Source organism: Carassius carassius, chromosome 2 (genome assembly GCF_963082965.1).
Source record: "Carassius carassius chromosome 2, fCarCar2.1, whole genome shotgun sequence".
In the NCBI taxonomy this organism is placed as follows: domain Eukaryota; kingdom Metazoa; phylum Chordata; class Actinopteri; order Cypriniformes; family Cyprinidae; genus Carassius; species Carassius carassius.
Genome location: NC_081756.1, coordinates 35,119,258 through 35,132,181, shown reverse-complemented (window position 1 = coordinate 35,132,181; position 12,924 = coordinate 35,119,258). Strand labels below are relative to the sequence as shown.

The window sequence follows — 12,924 nt, the reverse complement described above, 5'->3', positions numbered from 1 at the left end:
GGTACATTGTCAACGTTTGCACAGCAACGGGAACCTGTCTGAAAGACTTTCATTTCCTCAAAAACTTCTGAAAATAAAAATAATTGAATAAGTCATTGCTTCTTACTTTTCGTATTCTCAACAATCATTTTATCCATTTTGTCCATCTGTGCTTGAGGCGGTCTTTGTTCTGATTGAGTGCAGTCAGATCACTAACAGATTATTGAGCGGCATGTAAACGTGGTCGAATGACACTGATACCATCAAACTATTGTTGCTAATAGTTGTTATCGTAGATCTTCAACTTCCAAGACCTCTGGGGCCTGTACCATGAAGCTGGATTAGCTGGCTGGTCAGGTAAGTTTCAGGTTAGTTTGCACCAATCCTGGGTTTTAGGTACCATGTAAGTGGCTTGGCTTTTAGCGGCATTCATTGCCATAGTAACTTACACTCCACGGCTTACCTGCTCCAAGGCAGCTTATGTTCTGGGTTAGAGAGCTCAAACTGAAGTTGGACCAATCAGATGTGAGAAAATAACACATGTCTGACACAAGGTCACTCCCTTTTATCTTGCTGCAAATAAAAGTTCACTAATGCTAATAAAAAAAGAGAGAGAAAAAAAGAAGTCTGACTTGAATGATAAATACAGAGTCATTTTATGATTTATATAATTTTTATAATTTATATAATTATTATGATTCATATTACAAATATTATTATTATCATTTATCTATTACACACAACCAATTTTAGTTTTACAGTTATTATAAATTGTTTATTTTAAATAAATATTATTGTATACAGATCATGTAATATAAATAAACTGTAGTATCAATAGATTGCAATATTGAAATAATTCTAAATCTGATCTTACATGTTTGAGTCTCTATCACTATATATTTTCAAATGTATAAACTACCTTAACAAGTTTCACTCGTCACTGCAATGACAGAGCAGGATAATTTATTTTATTTGTCCTCCTTTCATTTTTCATATGATGTTTCAATTTGTCATATTCTTCAATCTCTTAACCTTTAGCAAACCCTTTAACCTTAAGTTTTGAATCTCAATGGGTCTCTCGCGAGAAGTAAATCAAACTTGCTTTGTGTTGCAAGACTCGTGATTGGCTGTTCGCCAGTGATGTCACACATTCATGTGCACGCGCTCCACAAACTCAGGATCAAAGACTGAGTTGACAAAGAAAGTATCATAGTACCAACAAAGCTGGATTGGAGAGGTTTGGTTTTGTCAACTCAAAACTAATCCTGTAACTCTAAATTTGTCCAACTAACATCATGGTACAGGCCCCTGGAGTATCAGCCAGCATAACACAGGGTCAAAAACAAAAGCACTTAGTGCACCTTTAATATTCAGTTTCTGCTTGTGTCACTGCAGTAAATCCTCCTCACCTGAGGGGGCTCTGTAAGCGGAGGGTGACACCTCTCCTCTTCTTCCTCCGTTATACTGTTGTCTATAAAATCCACTTGCTCCAGGTCTCCATTCACTACAGAAAGATCCAAAAGTTTTAGAGGCTTTTAATCACAGACAACCGAAAGTAGCCATCTAGATCTTGAGCGGGCTTTTAGGCCCCAGCCCACAACGATATTTGAATATTATTTCAATAATTTCCATTGTAATTTATTGGATAAGGATTTTAAAACGTATTTTTACTCACAATTTCTACCCAATACAATCATTTATAGCTTGGCATTACTACAAACGTGTATATTCAGAAAATGTGTAAAAATCCCAGATGAAGAATTGTATTATTTTATTAATTTAAAAAACTTTAACAAGTCTAGAATCCACACAATTAGGCTTCTTCGTATATTCAGATATTCCAAGACTGTAGGTTCTTTAAAGTTAAGGTACTTTAAAGAGTTGTTAATGGGGTGAATTTAAATAAAATAAAAATTCCGTCTTATTTTATATTCTGTAAGTCATCCAGAGGCCCCCTAGGGAAGTTTGCTTTGACCCCCTGGTGGGCCCCGGCCCCTGGTTAAGAACCACTGATCTAGAGAGTTCATTAACATTACCTTTGGGTGTATCTAGCAATGTATTTCTCTCCTCTTCCTCCTGAAAATTTCTGTGTTCGCGGCAAATGTCCGCAAGTCGCAGCGACCGTTCCGAGAAATCATCAGCAGACTAAAATAAAACAACACAGACACACAGCTGTTTACACCATCCAATAGCACTCCATAGGCCTTTAGAGAGCAGTGAATAAGTGCTTAAATTCGCTCTCTTCATACCTCATTTCCTGACCATCTTTTGCTAACGCTGTCCACGCTGTTAAAGCCAGAATCCAGGCCACTGAACTGACCGGGGAACAGGTCCTGATCCAGACTGAACAGACCACACACATAAAGAGAAGCATGAGTAGAGTTTTCAACTTTTTCAACACCCTAAGAGCCCTTGTCCTTGACGATCCCTCACCAGCTGTTGAAGGCAGTGGGCCGCAGAGCTTTCTCAAACTGATCCTGAGTCCTTTTACAGGCCTCCATGTTCAGATATTTAAAGATGTGGAACTTTCCTTTGGAGCAGATCTGGGCAGGGGGCATTTGGAGGGGGTTGTTGTCAAGGATGATGCTTTGGAGGTGCCGGAGATGACGGTAGCACACGGGCACCTGAGATACGCGGTTGCACGACACATCCAAACGGACAAGGGGCAGCTCTGACAGCTCTGAGATGAGAGTCAATGAAATGTGTCAATCTACAATACACACTGGTCCTAAAAACTATTTGTTAAACCTTGAACATCACAAACCAAGTGACATCTGTGAACAACTGTTTGTCACAACTCAAAACATTACTCATTAAAATGACATTTAAAATGGAGTAATGTGTCTTCAAGTTCATAAATGTGTCCATTTGTGGCCATTGTATTAATCTGAAGGAGATGATAGCTTGTTTTAAAAGCCTTCTCCTCTTACATCCACATAACACATTATTGGCTTTTGGGAATTTGGGAATTTAGGGAGTTGAGTAAGAGTATCTGTAATATTGCAAGGTAACACACTATTAGTTCATGTGATAATGCCTAGAATGTGTTTGTGACCATGTGTTTGGGATGCTGACCTTCTGGTAAAGTTGTGAGGTGGTTCCTTCTCAGATTTAAATCCCTTAAACATTCTAACTGGCCGAGCTCAACAGGAAGTGACTGCAGCTCATTACAACTCACATCCTGATGGAGAAATGGACAGAGAGAAAGATGAAGGAATAGAGGAAATTATTAAACAGGGACGGAATACTGCACCTACACTACTGTTCAAAATTTAATACTTTTATTCAGCAAAGGTGCATAAAATTGGTCAAAAGTAACAGTTAAGACATTTTTTTTTTTAAGATTTCTATTTCAAATAAAAGTTTTCTTTTGAAATTTCGATTAAGTAAAGGATCCTTAAAAAAATATGCATCACGGATTCCACAAAAATATGGACACAAATATCAGGAGACTTGTGAAAACATCTGACATGTTGCTAAAGAGTGCTACAGCTGTGACATCAAAACCTGGAATACTCGGTCACTACGGGTTCCCTCAAAAATGTCCAGAGTTTTTTTTTTTTTTTTTTACAATTTATGAGTAAAACAAGGTCTGTGGTAAATACAAATTGAAGATACCTGGACATTTGGTTTTTCAATGGAAATTACACACACTCACACTGAAAATGTGAAAAAAAATAAGTAGGGGAAATCTTAAGGGAACCCATAGCGCATTAACTTCATGGCTGCAGCACTCCATTTAAATATTTTTTTTTAATCAGTTTGTGTGAGGTGGAGAGTTAGGATTTATCAGATCAGGTGATATCATCACTAGGGATGGGTATCGTTAAGGTTTTAACGGTATTACTACTCTTACCGATACTGTTTAACAGTCCGGTACTCTTATTGAATCTTATTGAATTGAATCTAATGTATTCTTATTGTGTTACTTTGTGTTGTGTTAGGAAGTCGAAAACTTTGCATTTCTCTGTCTGCACATAAAGCACTTTTGAAAGATGCTTTGACAGATTGCTTGTGTTTCCGCCCTTACATGCAAAAATTGTGTTCCACTTATGACAACCAGCGTTGTCTGCATCAACTCTAGTGAAGTATAACCACACTTTGGAACGTTTTGCTGTCTCTGCCATCGTCACTCTTTGTATTAAGCAGGAGTTTTCATACTGTAAGTGGCCGTTCACATATCGCGTCTAAAAACGCGTGGAAAACGCTAGGCGCGCCGCTTTCTGTTTTTTTTTCCCCCAAAGCCTTCGGCACTTGCGCTCCTGAGGAGTCTGCCGTTGATAAGCAACCATGACCTGCTCTCTCCATGAAGACACAAAAATTTCAGCAATGGATAAATGGATTTGCAGCACTAAAAACTGCTTGCAGTAGCACTGCTACTAAATTAATTTAAAAATCCACATACAGCTATCAGCTGTTCCTTCATCTTGGCTGAGCTTTCAACGTTGTTACGGAAAAAGTGAGGAAGCTACATGACCTGCGGTGCGCTTGCGGCATTCTAAAAAGTTGAGATAATTTTAACTCGATGCGGTGCAGACGCGCCTGAAAAAAACGAGCTCGTCGCACCGTGTGTGCGTCGCGACCGTGTCGCTTCCATTATGAGCATGCATACCGCACGCCTACATTTGAAATAACGAACTTGAGCGCGCAAAAGACGCGATACGTGAATGGCCCCTTAATGCGTGTGTGTGCGCCGCGCTCGTTCTTGTTGTGTGTGTGTGACTGACAGACAGCCTCCGCGGCGCGCATGAGAGATCTCGCAGATCTCACAGACAAACGTCTTAATATGATCGCACATGAGAAATGTTTGGTGAGATAAAATGTGCACGATAACATTATTAAGCAAAAATACATAGTACATAAATTTTTTCCCCTCCAGTACCGAAAGCAGAACCGATACAGTCAGATCTTACTGATACTACGGCCTTTCATAATTTAGCCCCGGGGCCATTTTAATACCGGGTTTCGGTACCCATCCCTAATCATCACCTCTGTAAACCTTTGATTCTATAGGTGATGATACACAGAGCAACGTTTTGAGCGATGTTGCCATCAATGGGCAACGAGGTGAGACACAGGGCCCACCATGACCGATCTAAAGTATCCAGAAGCAATATCGCTCAGCAACACTGCTCAAAAAGTTGCCCAGTGTATCATCACCTTATGCGAAGCCTTTATTAAAATAGTTCAAATGAACACAAGTCTATGTCTGTGAGTTGTACTTACCAGTTGTCGCAGGTGTAGGAGTGTGTGAATGGAGGCCGGTATGGCTGATAACTTGTTGTTGCTGACGATGAGCACCCGCAGGAGAGGGAGCTGACATACTGACGGCGGTAGACTGGACAACTGGTTACGACTACAACACACAGACAGAAAGAGAGAGGACTCAGTTAATGCAATCAAACACCAGTATAAAAGACTGACTGAATGACAGATATACTGTATCTACAATCCTTCAAATATCTTTAACAACAAAGAAGCTGAAATTTCACTCGGGGGGGGGACCTGATTAGTCTGTGTACATTACCATTCAAAAGTTTGGGTTCAGATTTTTTGAAGACGTCTGCTCAGCAAGGTCAAAATACAGTAAAAACAGTAATACTGATGAATACTGTAACCGTTTAAAAGCGTTGTTCTCTACTTGAATCTAGTTTAAAATGTTATTTAATCCTGTAATGGCAAAGCGGTGATGTTTCATTATTATTTTATTTTTTTCAGGATTCTTTGATTTAAAAAAACTTGAAAAGAACATCATTTATTAGAGATAGAAATCTAACATTATAAATATCAATTTAATGGATGCTGGATGAAAATGTTCACTTCCTCAACAAATATAAAAACCCAATATGACAGATTTTTGAGTGCTATTTTATATGCCTGAGAAGAGCACCTGAAGTGTCTTGTTCTGGTTGGACAACAACAACAAAAAAAAAGGACCTAATGGTTGGAGAGTCGGACTTGTAACCCAAAGGTCACAGGTTTGAATCTCAGGTCCGGCAGGAACTGTAGGTGGGAGGAGTGAATGACCAGCACTCTCTTCCACCCTCAATACCACGACTGAGGTGAGACCCTTGAGCCCTCAACTGCTCCCCGGGCAACACAGCATTGGCTGCCCACTGCTCTGGGTGTGTGTTCACAGTGTGTGTGTGTTTGTTCACTTCTCACTGCTGTGTGTGCGCACATGGATGGGTGAAATGCAGAGCACAAATTCCAAATAGGGTCACCATTCTTGGCCACACATCATGTAATTTCTTCTCCTTTAAAGTTGATGATGATGATGTAGATGTGTGTGTTTTTCTGTGCTCATCTGAGACAGAGCGTGTATCTGGGGAGGGGTGTGTGTGTACCTGAGGTTGAGGTAGGTGAGGGCTTGCAGCTGGCACAGGCTGGGCGTGAGGGATCGCACACAGTTATGGTACAGGCTGAGTGTCTCCAGAGAGACAAACTGACACACCTCCTCTGACACCTCACAGAGACGGTTCTTTGACAGGTCTGAGAGAGAGAACCACCAATCACAGTTAGCACAGAATAAATGATGACCAATCACATACGTACACTGTTACATTAAACACCGACAGAATAGAAACAATACAAACAAAAACAGATGACAAAACATTTCAATGCGATCAAAAAAAATTCAAATTGCTTTATGTATTGTATCATTATTTTCATGATAATTTAGCACATCCCCGCAGCCCTTCCCCCGTCATTAATTTCTTATTTACCATTATGTGAATGGACTTCTCACTGATTTATTTAATCCTAAAAAAACAGCATATATACAGGTTTCTTATTCACTTCTTTTGATCTTGCTGTAAAATATAACCCAGACAAGAACATAACAGGTTTTGTGAGACCAGAAACCAAAACAGACAACCTATATTGGAGATGATCTTGCTGATTATGACACCTTCTTTGTGTTTACATTCTGTCAGAGTCACAATCAGACTATAGATGCATGTCTCGCTAGCATATACGTTCAAACACACTGTATATGCAGGGACATGAATCAGGTAAACAGTCATAATGTTCCCCAAAGTGAACAAAGACCTGTTTTTACAGTAATTCAGATTTCGTCCATGTCCATTTTTGACAGCAACTGATGATGTGAGGTTTTTGTCTGAAAAGAGCTCAGGCTTTTCCAATTGCCTTCCATTTTTTTCATTCCAGACAGAAGTTGCTCTCTCCATACAATCGTGAAACACACATTCCCTCTGTGGCACTGGTCATGGGGTCAGGGTGTATTTCTGGAGAGGGGAGGATTTTAATTACAGGGCCTAGGAAGCTTAGAACAGGGTGTGTGAATGTGAGCGCGAGCCCGTGTGACCAAAACACAGAGAACAGGGCTAAATGAAGGTTAGCGTTTCATGTTTTCAAAGTACATTAGTGTCATGCACAGTACAGTGTAAATCCAGGCCTCCAGATCCAGTTCTCCACGCTTAGTTTTGAAAAATAACTCTCTTAATGGTCTAAAATCCAAATTCACTTTCACACTGCAACAACAATAGCATGTGGAAGTGTGTGTGTGCATTTTTTTTTCTCTTCTTCCCTGCACTGTCCAATTGTCCAATCTGCTCTCCCTCTCCAGATCTTTTGTTCAGCTGTTTTATTTGGCAAGGAAGCATATCCCGCCTCTCCGTTCCCAGTGGGAACTAAAGATTCCCAGGGGCAGGCCTTTTTTCCCAGAATCCCCTGCACTGTTTTGCATTCGCACCAACCTAACATGGTAGAAAATGAGAGAAATGCCAGTGTGCCCATATCATGGAGAAAGATATGTGTGAGTCTGAAAAATGCTGAGACACTTATAACACTTACTTTTATCAATAACTCTTTGATAAGCAACTAAATATTTAAATAGCACTATGTAAGACAAATTTGTTTCAATTATATTTTGTATGGTTCTTCAGTAGTTCTGAGGTTTTTTTAATTTCACGTAACATCAACACTAAATATTTAGGTAGGATGCTCTTTTTTTCAAGCTCTTTTTTTAACTAGTTGCAATGAAATTATCTTTGAGATAATCTCTTAGAACTTTCCTGTTTGAGTGGCACTGCTTAATGCTTTCATTTCTGTTCTAGCCCTGTTTACTTCGTGTTCCTGGAAATAGTCGCCTAGACGCATCACATTCTCCTCAGGGGCTCACAAACAGCTCCTGCGTGAGGTCTCCAGCTGGGCCGGGGCTCAATGACACGTACAAATGATTATTATGGCATGAAAAAGGCACCAGCTAATTACCAGGACTGTATTTCAATTATATCCCGAAGGTCTCGCTCTAAATATCTTCTGTGTGTGTGTGTGTGTGTGTGTGTGTGTGTGGGATGAAGAAACTTCTTAAGAGTGGCAGTTGGTCTACTGATCCCCTCCCCTCTCTCTGAGGAATCTGAGTGTTCTTCTGCCTGCTAGCGTCTCTTTAGTGTAACTGAAGCTGGTTTTGCATCTGCTGTGTGTGAGAGAGTGTTCACACACACACACACACACACACACACACACACACACACACTCCTCTCCACACCCTGCACTCCTTCTTTAGCCCTAGAAGGAGATTACACAGATTAGCCTGCTGGATAACAACCGACTCCCTCACGGTTTATTTCAGACCAACATTTACACCACAAACAATCTCTAATCATACTGTACACTCCACACAAGCTTTGTGTAACATTCTTATAATGACTGCTTCTACAACAGGTGTTGAGGTGTGTTACTTGAAGGGCTCTGTCCCAAGTACAGATTTTTTTCTCCGTACCTGCCTGCCAGGAGCTGAGATTACCTGAAACATGACGCTATGTTTCTGTCAACACATGATGTGTCAGACACTGACTCACTTTTATCTGAACAAAACATATTTATGCTGCATTTGTATTTATTATCAGTGTCTTAAAAACTATAATTTCTACACCACTCTTCAAATATGTTTCCGCCTATTCATCTATTGGATGGACAAACTTTTGTCCTGGCCCAAACTCACTCCAATAAAAGTAGCATCATATGCTAGTGTACGGTGTATATTTTTTTTAAACCGTGTTTATACACAGTGGAAGGTCAGCCTATTCTTAAGGTCCAGTCACATTGACCGCTGTCTGTCAAAACCAGTCATTTCAATAGGAATCTACGCGATTGGGAATTTCGTGTGTGGGGCCGAAAGCTTCCCCCATATATATTTTGCAACGGGTTTAAGTTGGTCATGTTGATTTCCCTTAATGACAAACAGAAAGCTGCTCTGTTTGAAATTGACTTCTGTGTGAGCTGAGTTTCACTTATTGCTCGGATATTCTACCTGGCATTTTATTTTTCACAAAAGTTTGGAGCAACAGGAGGGTGAGTAAATAATCACAATGTTCATTTTTGAAAGAATCAAGGAGAACATGTTGAAAAAACTGCATAGTTCACCTTCAAAAGTTTGCCCCAGAGCCACTAGAGAAACAACACTTTATTCCTTCTCTTTCTCTGAAGGAGGAACAACAATAAACCTAGCCATGACTTGAATTGAAAAGAGGGCAAGTGAATGAGTAACAGCAGCATGACAATAGCTGTGAAATCATGAATACCGGCCTGAGCCGAGGGGTGACGGAACAAAAACACACGGGCCAGAATGACTCAACACCTTCAGCAGAGCACTACTGGAGGCAACACATACAAATGTGTGTGTGTGTGCGGACTGGCACACAAGTGCTATTCAAGCACATCAGTAAATTTACCAACAGAGAAAAAGCTGATTGTTTGACTTCACTTGCACTTTAGAGAGCATTTTGGAGTGCACTGACCAAATCGATTGTGTGCCACGTCCTTTTCATTATTCCTCGCTGCACTATAAAACTGATGTTTATCTTCAGACCTCAGTCTCCAAACAGGCTCTAACATATCAGTAATGCAATCATATACAGTTCAAACACCAGAATCCAACAGGACAGGCTGATTTATACAAGCTTTTAGCACATACCAAGGTCCAACAGGCTTAATTTCATAACAACAGCATAAAGGCCAGTCTGAGTTACTTCAGAAAGCCTACTTAGAGCATTAGAAAGTTTCTGTTGCTTTCCTCTGAGATACATGCTTTTCAAACCAGATTTTCAGTTCTGAGGAAAATGTGAGTGGAGAGAATCAAGCAATTCTGGTTTCATTCTCCTTTCACTGTTATTAACAATTCTTTTAACAAATATTTCCTCAACATTTTGAGGAAGCACCAAATAATGAATGCTAACTATTCATCTTAACCTATAAATGTATCGTTTATATTATATGTACTGTAACATATAATAATGTAACGGTTCCCAGTTTATTTTGAGATGTATTTTTGAATGTTTTGTTTTGTTATTTTGTGGCTCTCTCATTACATTCAATTCAGTTCAATTAAATTGTTTGGTAATGTTTGCCAGTTTTGTTTTGGTTTTTGTTGTTTGTTTGTTAGTTTTTATTTGTGTGTGAGACGTTTTGTTGTGTTTTTTTATTTTGTTTGTTCTTTCTTTTTTGTTGTGTTTTTTTTGTTTTGGAAAGAGGTTGATATTTTTGAAAAAGCTAACGATGACAGAACTTACATATGCCTTTATAACAGTCTTAATAAAATTCTGGTCACTTGATATGATAATGCAGATCTATAGGATGTTTTTTTTTTTTTTTTTTACCCATGTAATCGTCTGCCAGGCAAAAAGTCCAATCAGTTAGAAAAGTAAAATCACACTTCTGCTCAACAAGCCACCGGATTTAAGTTGTCATAAATGTCATATAACATGCAAACATTATTAGTTATTTGTCTAATACTCATAGATTTATTCCAATTTTAACTATAAGCAACAGTATTGCACAGTTCAGTGATGGTTTTGCAAAAGTAGTGTCCGATCTCTTCTGTGTGGAGTTTTGCCAGTGACAACAGTAAAAGCCCCATTGATGTTAATCACTCCACGTATGGGTCTTTGGACCAGCACAGTCAACAACACTGTCTTCAAACGCTCTGAATGAACAGAGTGGTCTGTGTGCATGCTTTTTATTCTACGGTCAACGGCTCAGCACTTAGACTACAGTGTTATCTTTGTCTTTAAACATCGATGGAGGCCACAAAAGGTCAAGCTGTTGGATTTAACCAACCAAACATTTCGGGGCCGCCGATTTCTACCACACGACTCCATCAGTGCAGTGAGAGCCTTTTGTGTTCAAAGCAAACAGACGTCAATTACTTTAGAAACTGATGATTTTTCACCTCTCTCTCTAAACAGTTATTAAAATCATAATCATACCCAACATGTTTAACAGATATCTTCTAAACTGACAAGCAGTTAAAACAATCACAAAACAGTTCATCTGTAGCCACACGCACGGGGTTAAGTGTCTTTCTTTAGCACTCAATGAGTAAATCAATGGTTATCAGGTTCTCTGCAAAAGAAACCACTAACGCTTGAGTTACAAGCCCAGAAGACAAATTCATGTGATCTGTCATGTCTAGTGATGCATGTACTTCACACAACAACACAAAGCACATGAAGGGAACATCAGCACTGATTATCCTTCTGAATAATTACATTTGAACCTAAACAAATAAATTAAGAACAAACCATTTCAATATTTATTGTGTGAAAATGATTTTTCAAAAACTGCTATGGCATCAATTTCCACCATGGAGAGCAATTCTGCCCATAACACATTTTTAATGTAACATTATTGGTTAAGGTCTTCAACCCTGCTTCTGGGGACCCACTGTCCTGCAAAGTAGATTTCCAGCCAGCCTGTGACATTACAAGTGATCCTGAAGACCTCGATTATCTGGTTCAGGTGTGCTTGGTTAGGATTGGAGTTGAACTCTGAAGGACAGTGGGTCCCCAGGAACCAAACTACTCGATTTTAGCCCAATTTTGCCACAATCTGCTTGACGTAGGGTGTTTTGGGGTTTCGTAAGTGACAATGGGTGTCATCTCGTGTAGTGTGTCATAGTGCACAATGCCTCTGCAAAGTTTTAAGATGTCAACATGTTTAATTTTTTTTCCCTCTGTCGGACATGACAAGTTCCATCGCATCTGATACACTGGCCAATAGGAACACTGAAGCACCTTTGTACAAGCTTTCAAACAAGTGTAATTTTACAATGAAGGAAATGTTCGTGGAGCTACAGCAACAATACTCCTGGATTCATGATGAGGGTCTACAGCGCTAGTGAAAAAAGGTAAAATAAAAACTAGTTATCTTTGACAGTGCATACCATCCTCTTCATGCCATCCAGATTTTTGTCCATTATCAGATTTCTTGCTTTTTGGGCTATTCTGATGACAAGACACAGCAAAAACACGCTGTTTGCTAGCCATTACTTGTTTACGCTCATAGCACCTTCTGTCTTGTGTGATTACAGCACACACATCGTTCATGACGGCATGCGATGTATGCTCGGGTAGCATCGTATAGTCTGAAGTGTTTCTTGTTCACGACACAACAAGATTTTGACTCAAAATCGCATAATCGGACACATGACTGTCATAACCGACAAAAAAATCCCTGCGTAGTCCGAACGGGTATTAAAACAAAGTAATTTACATTATTTAAAATAAAGCTGAAACATAGAAACACTTACAGTTAAATACTAAGAAATGTGACAACTAACTGAAATTTAAAAAAAAGTTTAATAACTACAATTACTATAACTTAATTAAAATTAATATTAAGGTTAAATAACTATTTAAAAAAAAAACGAATAAAACCGACAAATACAAATTTACTAAACCTTAAACTGAAAACTGAACATAAATATAAAAGCTAATTTAAAATATGAATAAATACTATAAAAGTAAATAAATATTACTAAAAAACCCTTCTAAAGCTTGGAATGAAATATGAGATGTGATGTGAAAAAGAAACAAGGTTAATGTCCCTTATGACTAGCATTTTTACTGTGCATAATTTCTAGTCAAGTTTTCATTTTGTCAAATTGTGCAAAAAGTGTGAAAATATTATTTTAGAATTTTT

The 12,924-nt window shown here is 38.9% G+C and overlaps 1 protein-coding gene across 3 annotated transcripts in view; it reads right to left on the bottom strand.

Annotated features, from left to right (window-relative positions):
* The window catches only part of LOC132109334 (leucine-rich repeat and calponin homology domain-containing protein 4-like), a 36,164-nt gene that overhangs the window by 13,909 nt on the left and 9,331 nt on the right, over positions 1-12,924 (bottom strand). For all 3 annotated transcript variants that reach the window (XR_009424484.1, XM_059515340.1, XM_059515350.1), the window contains exons 2-8: positions 6,327-6,471; positions 5,206-5,335; positions 3,055-3,160; positions 2,413-2,659; positions 2,229-2,322; positions 2,016-2,124; positions 1,389-1,483 (exon numbers count right to left, since the gene is read on the bottom strand). Coding sequence is in view for 2 of the 3 variants with exons in the window: in XM_059515340.1 (XP_059371323.1) it covers positions 1,389-1,483; positions 2,016-2,124; positions 2,229-2,322; positions 2,413-2,659; positions 3,055-3,160; positions 5,206-5,335; positions 6,327-6,471 (926 nt within the window). In the remaining variant the exon portion in view is untranslated. The remainder of the gene's footprint in view (positions 1-1,388; positions 1,484-2,015; positions 2,125-2,228; positions 2,323-2,412; positions 2,660-3,054; positions 3,161-5,205; positions 5,336-6,326; positions 6,472-12,924) is intronic.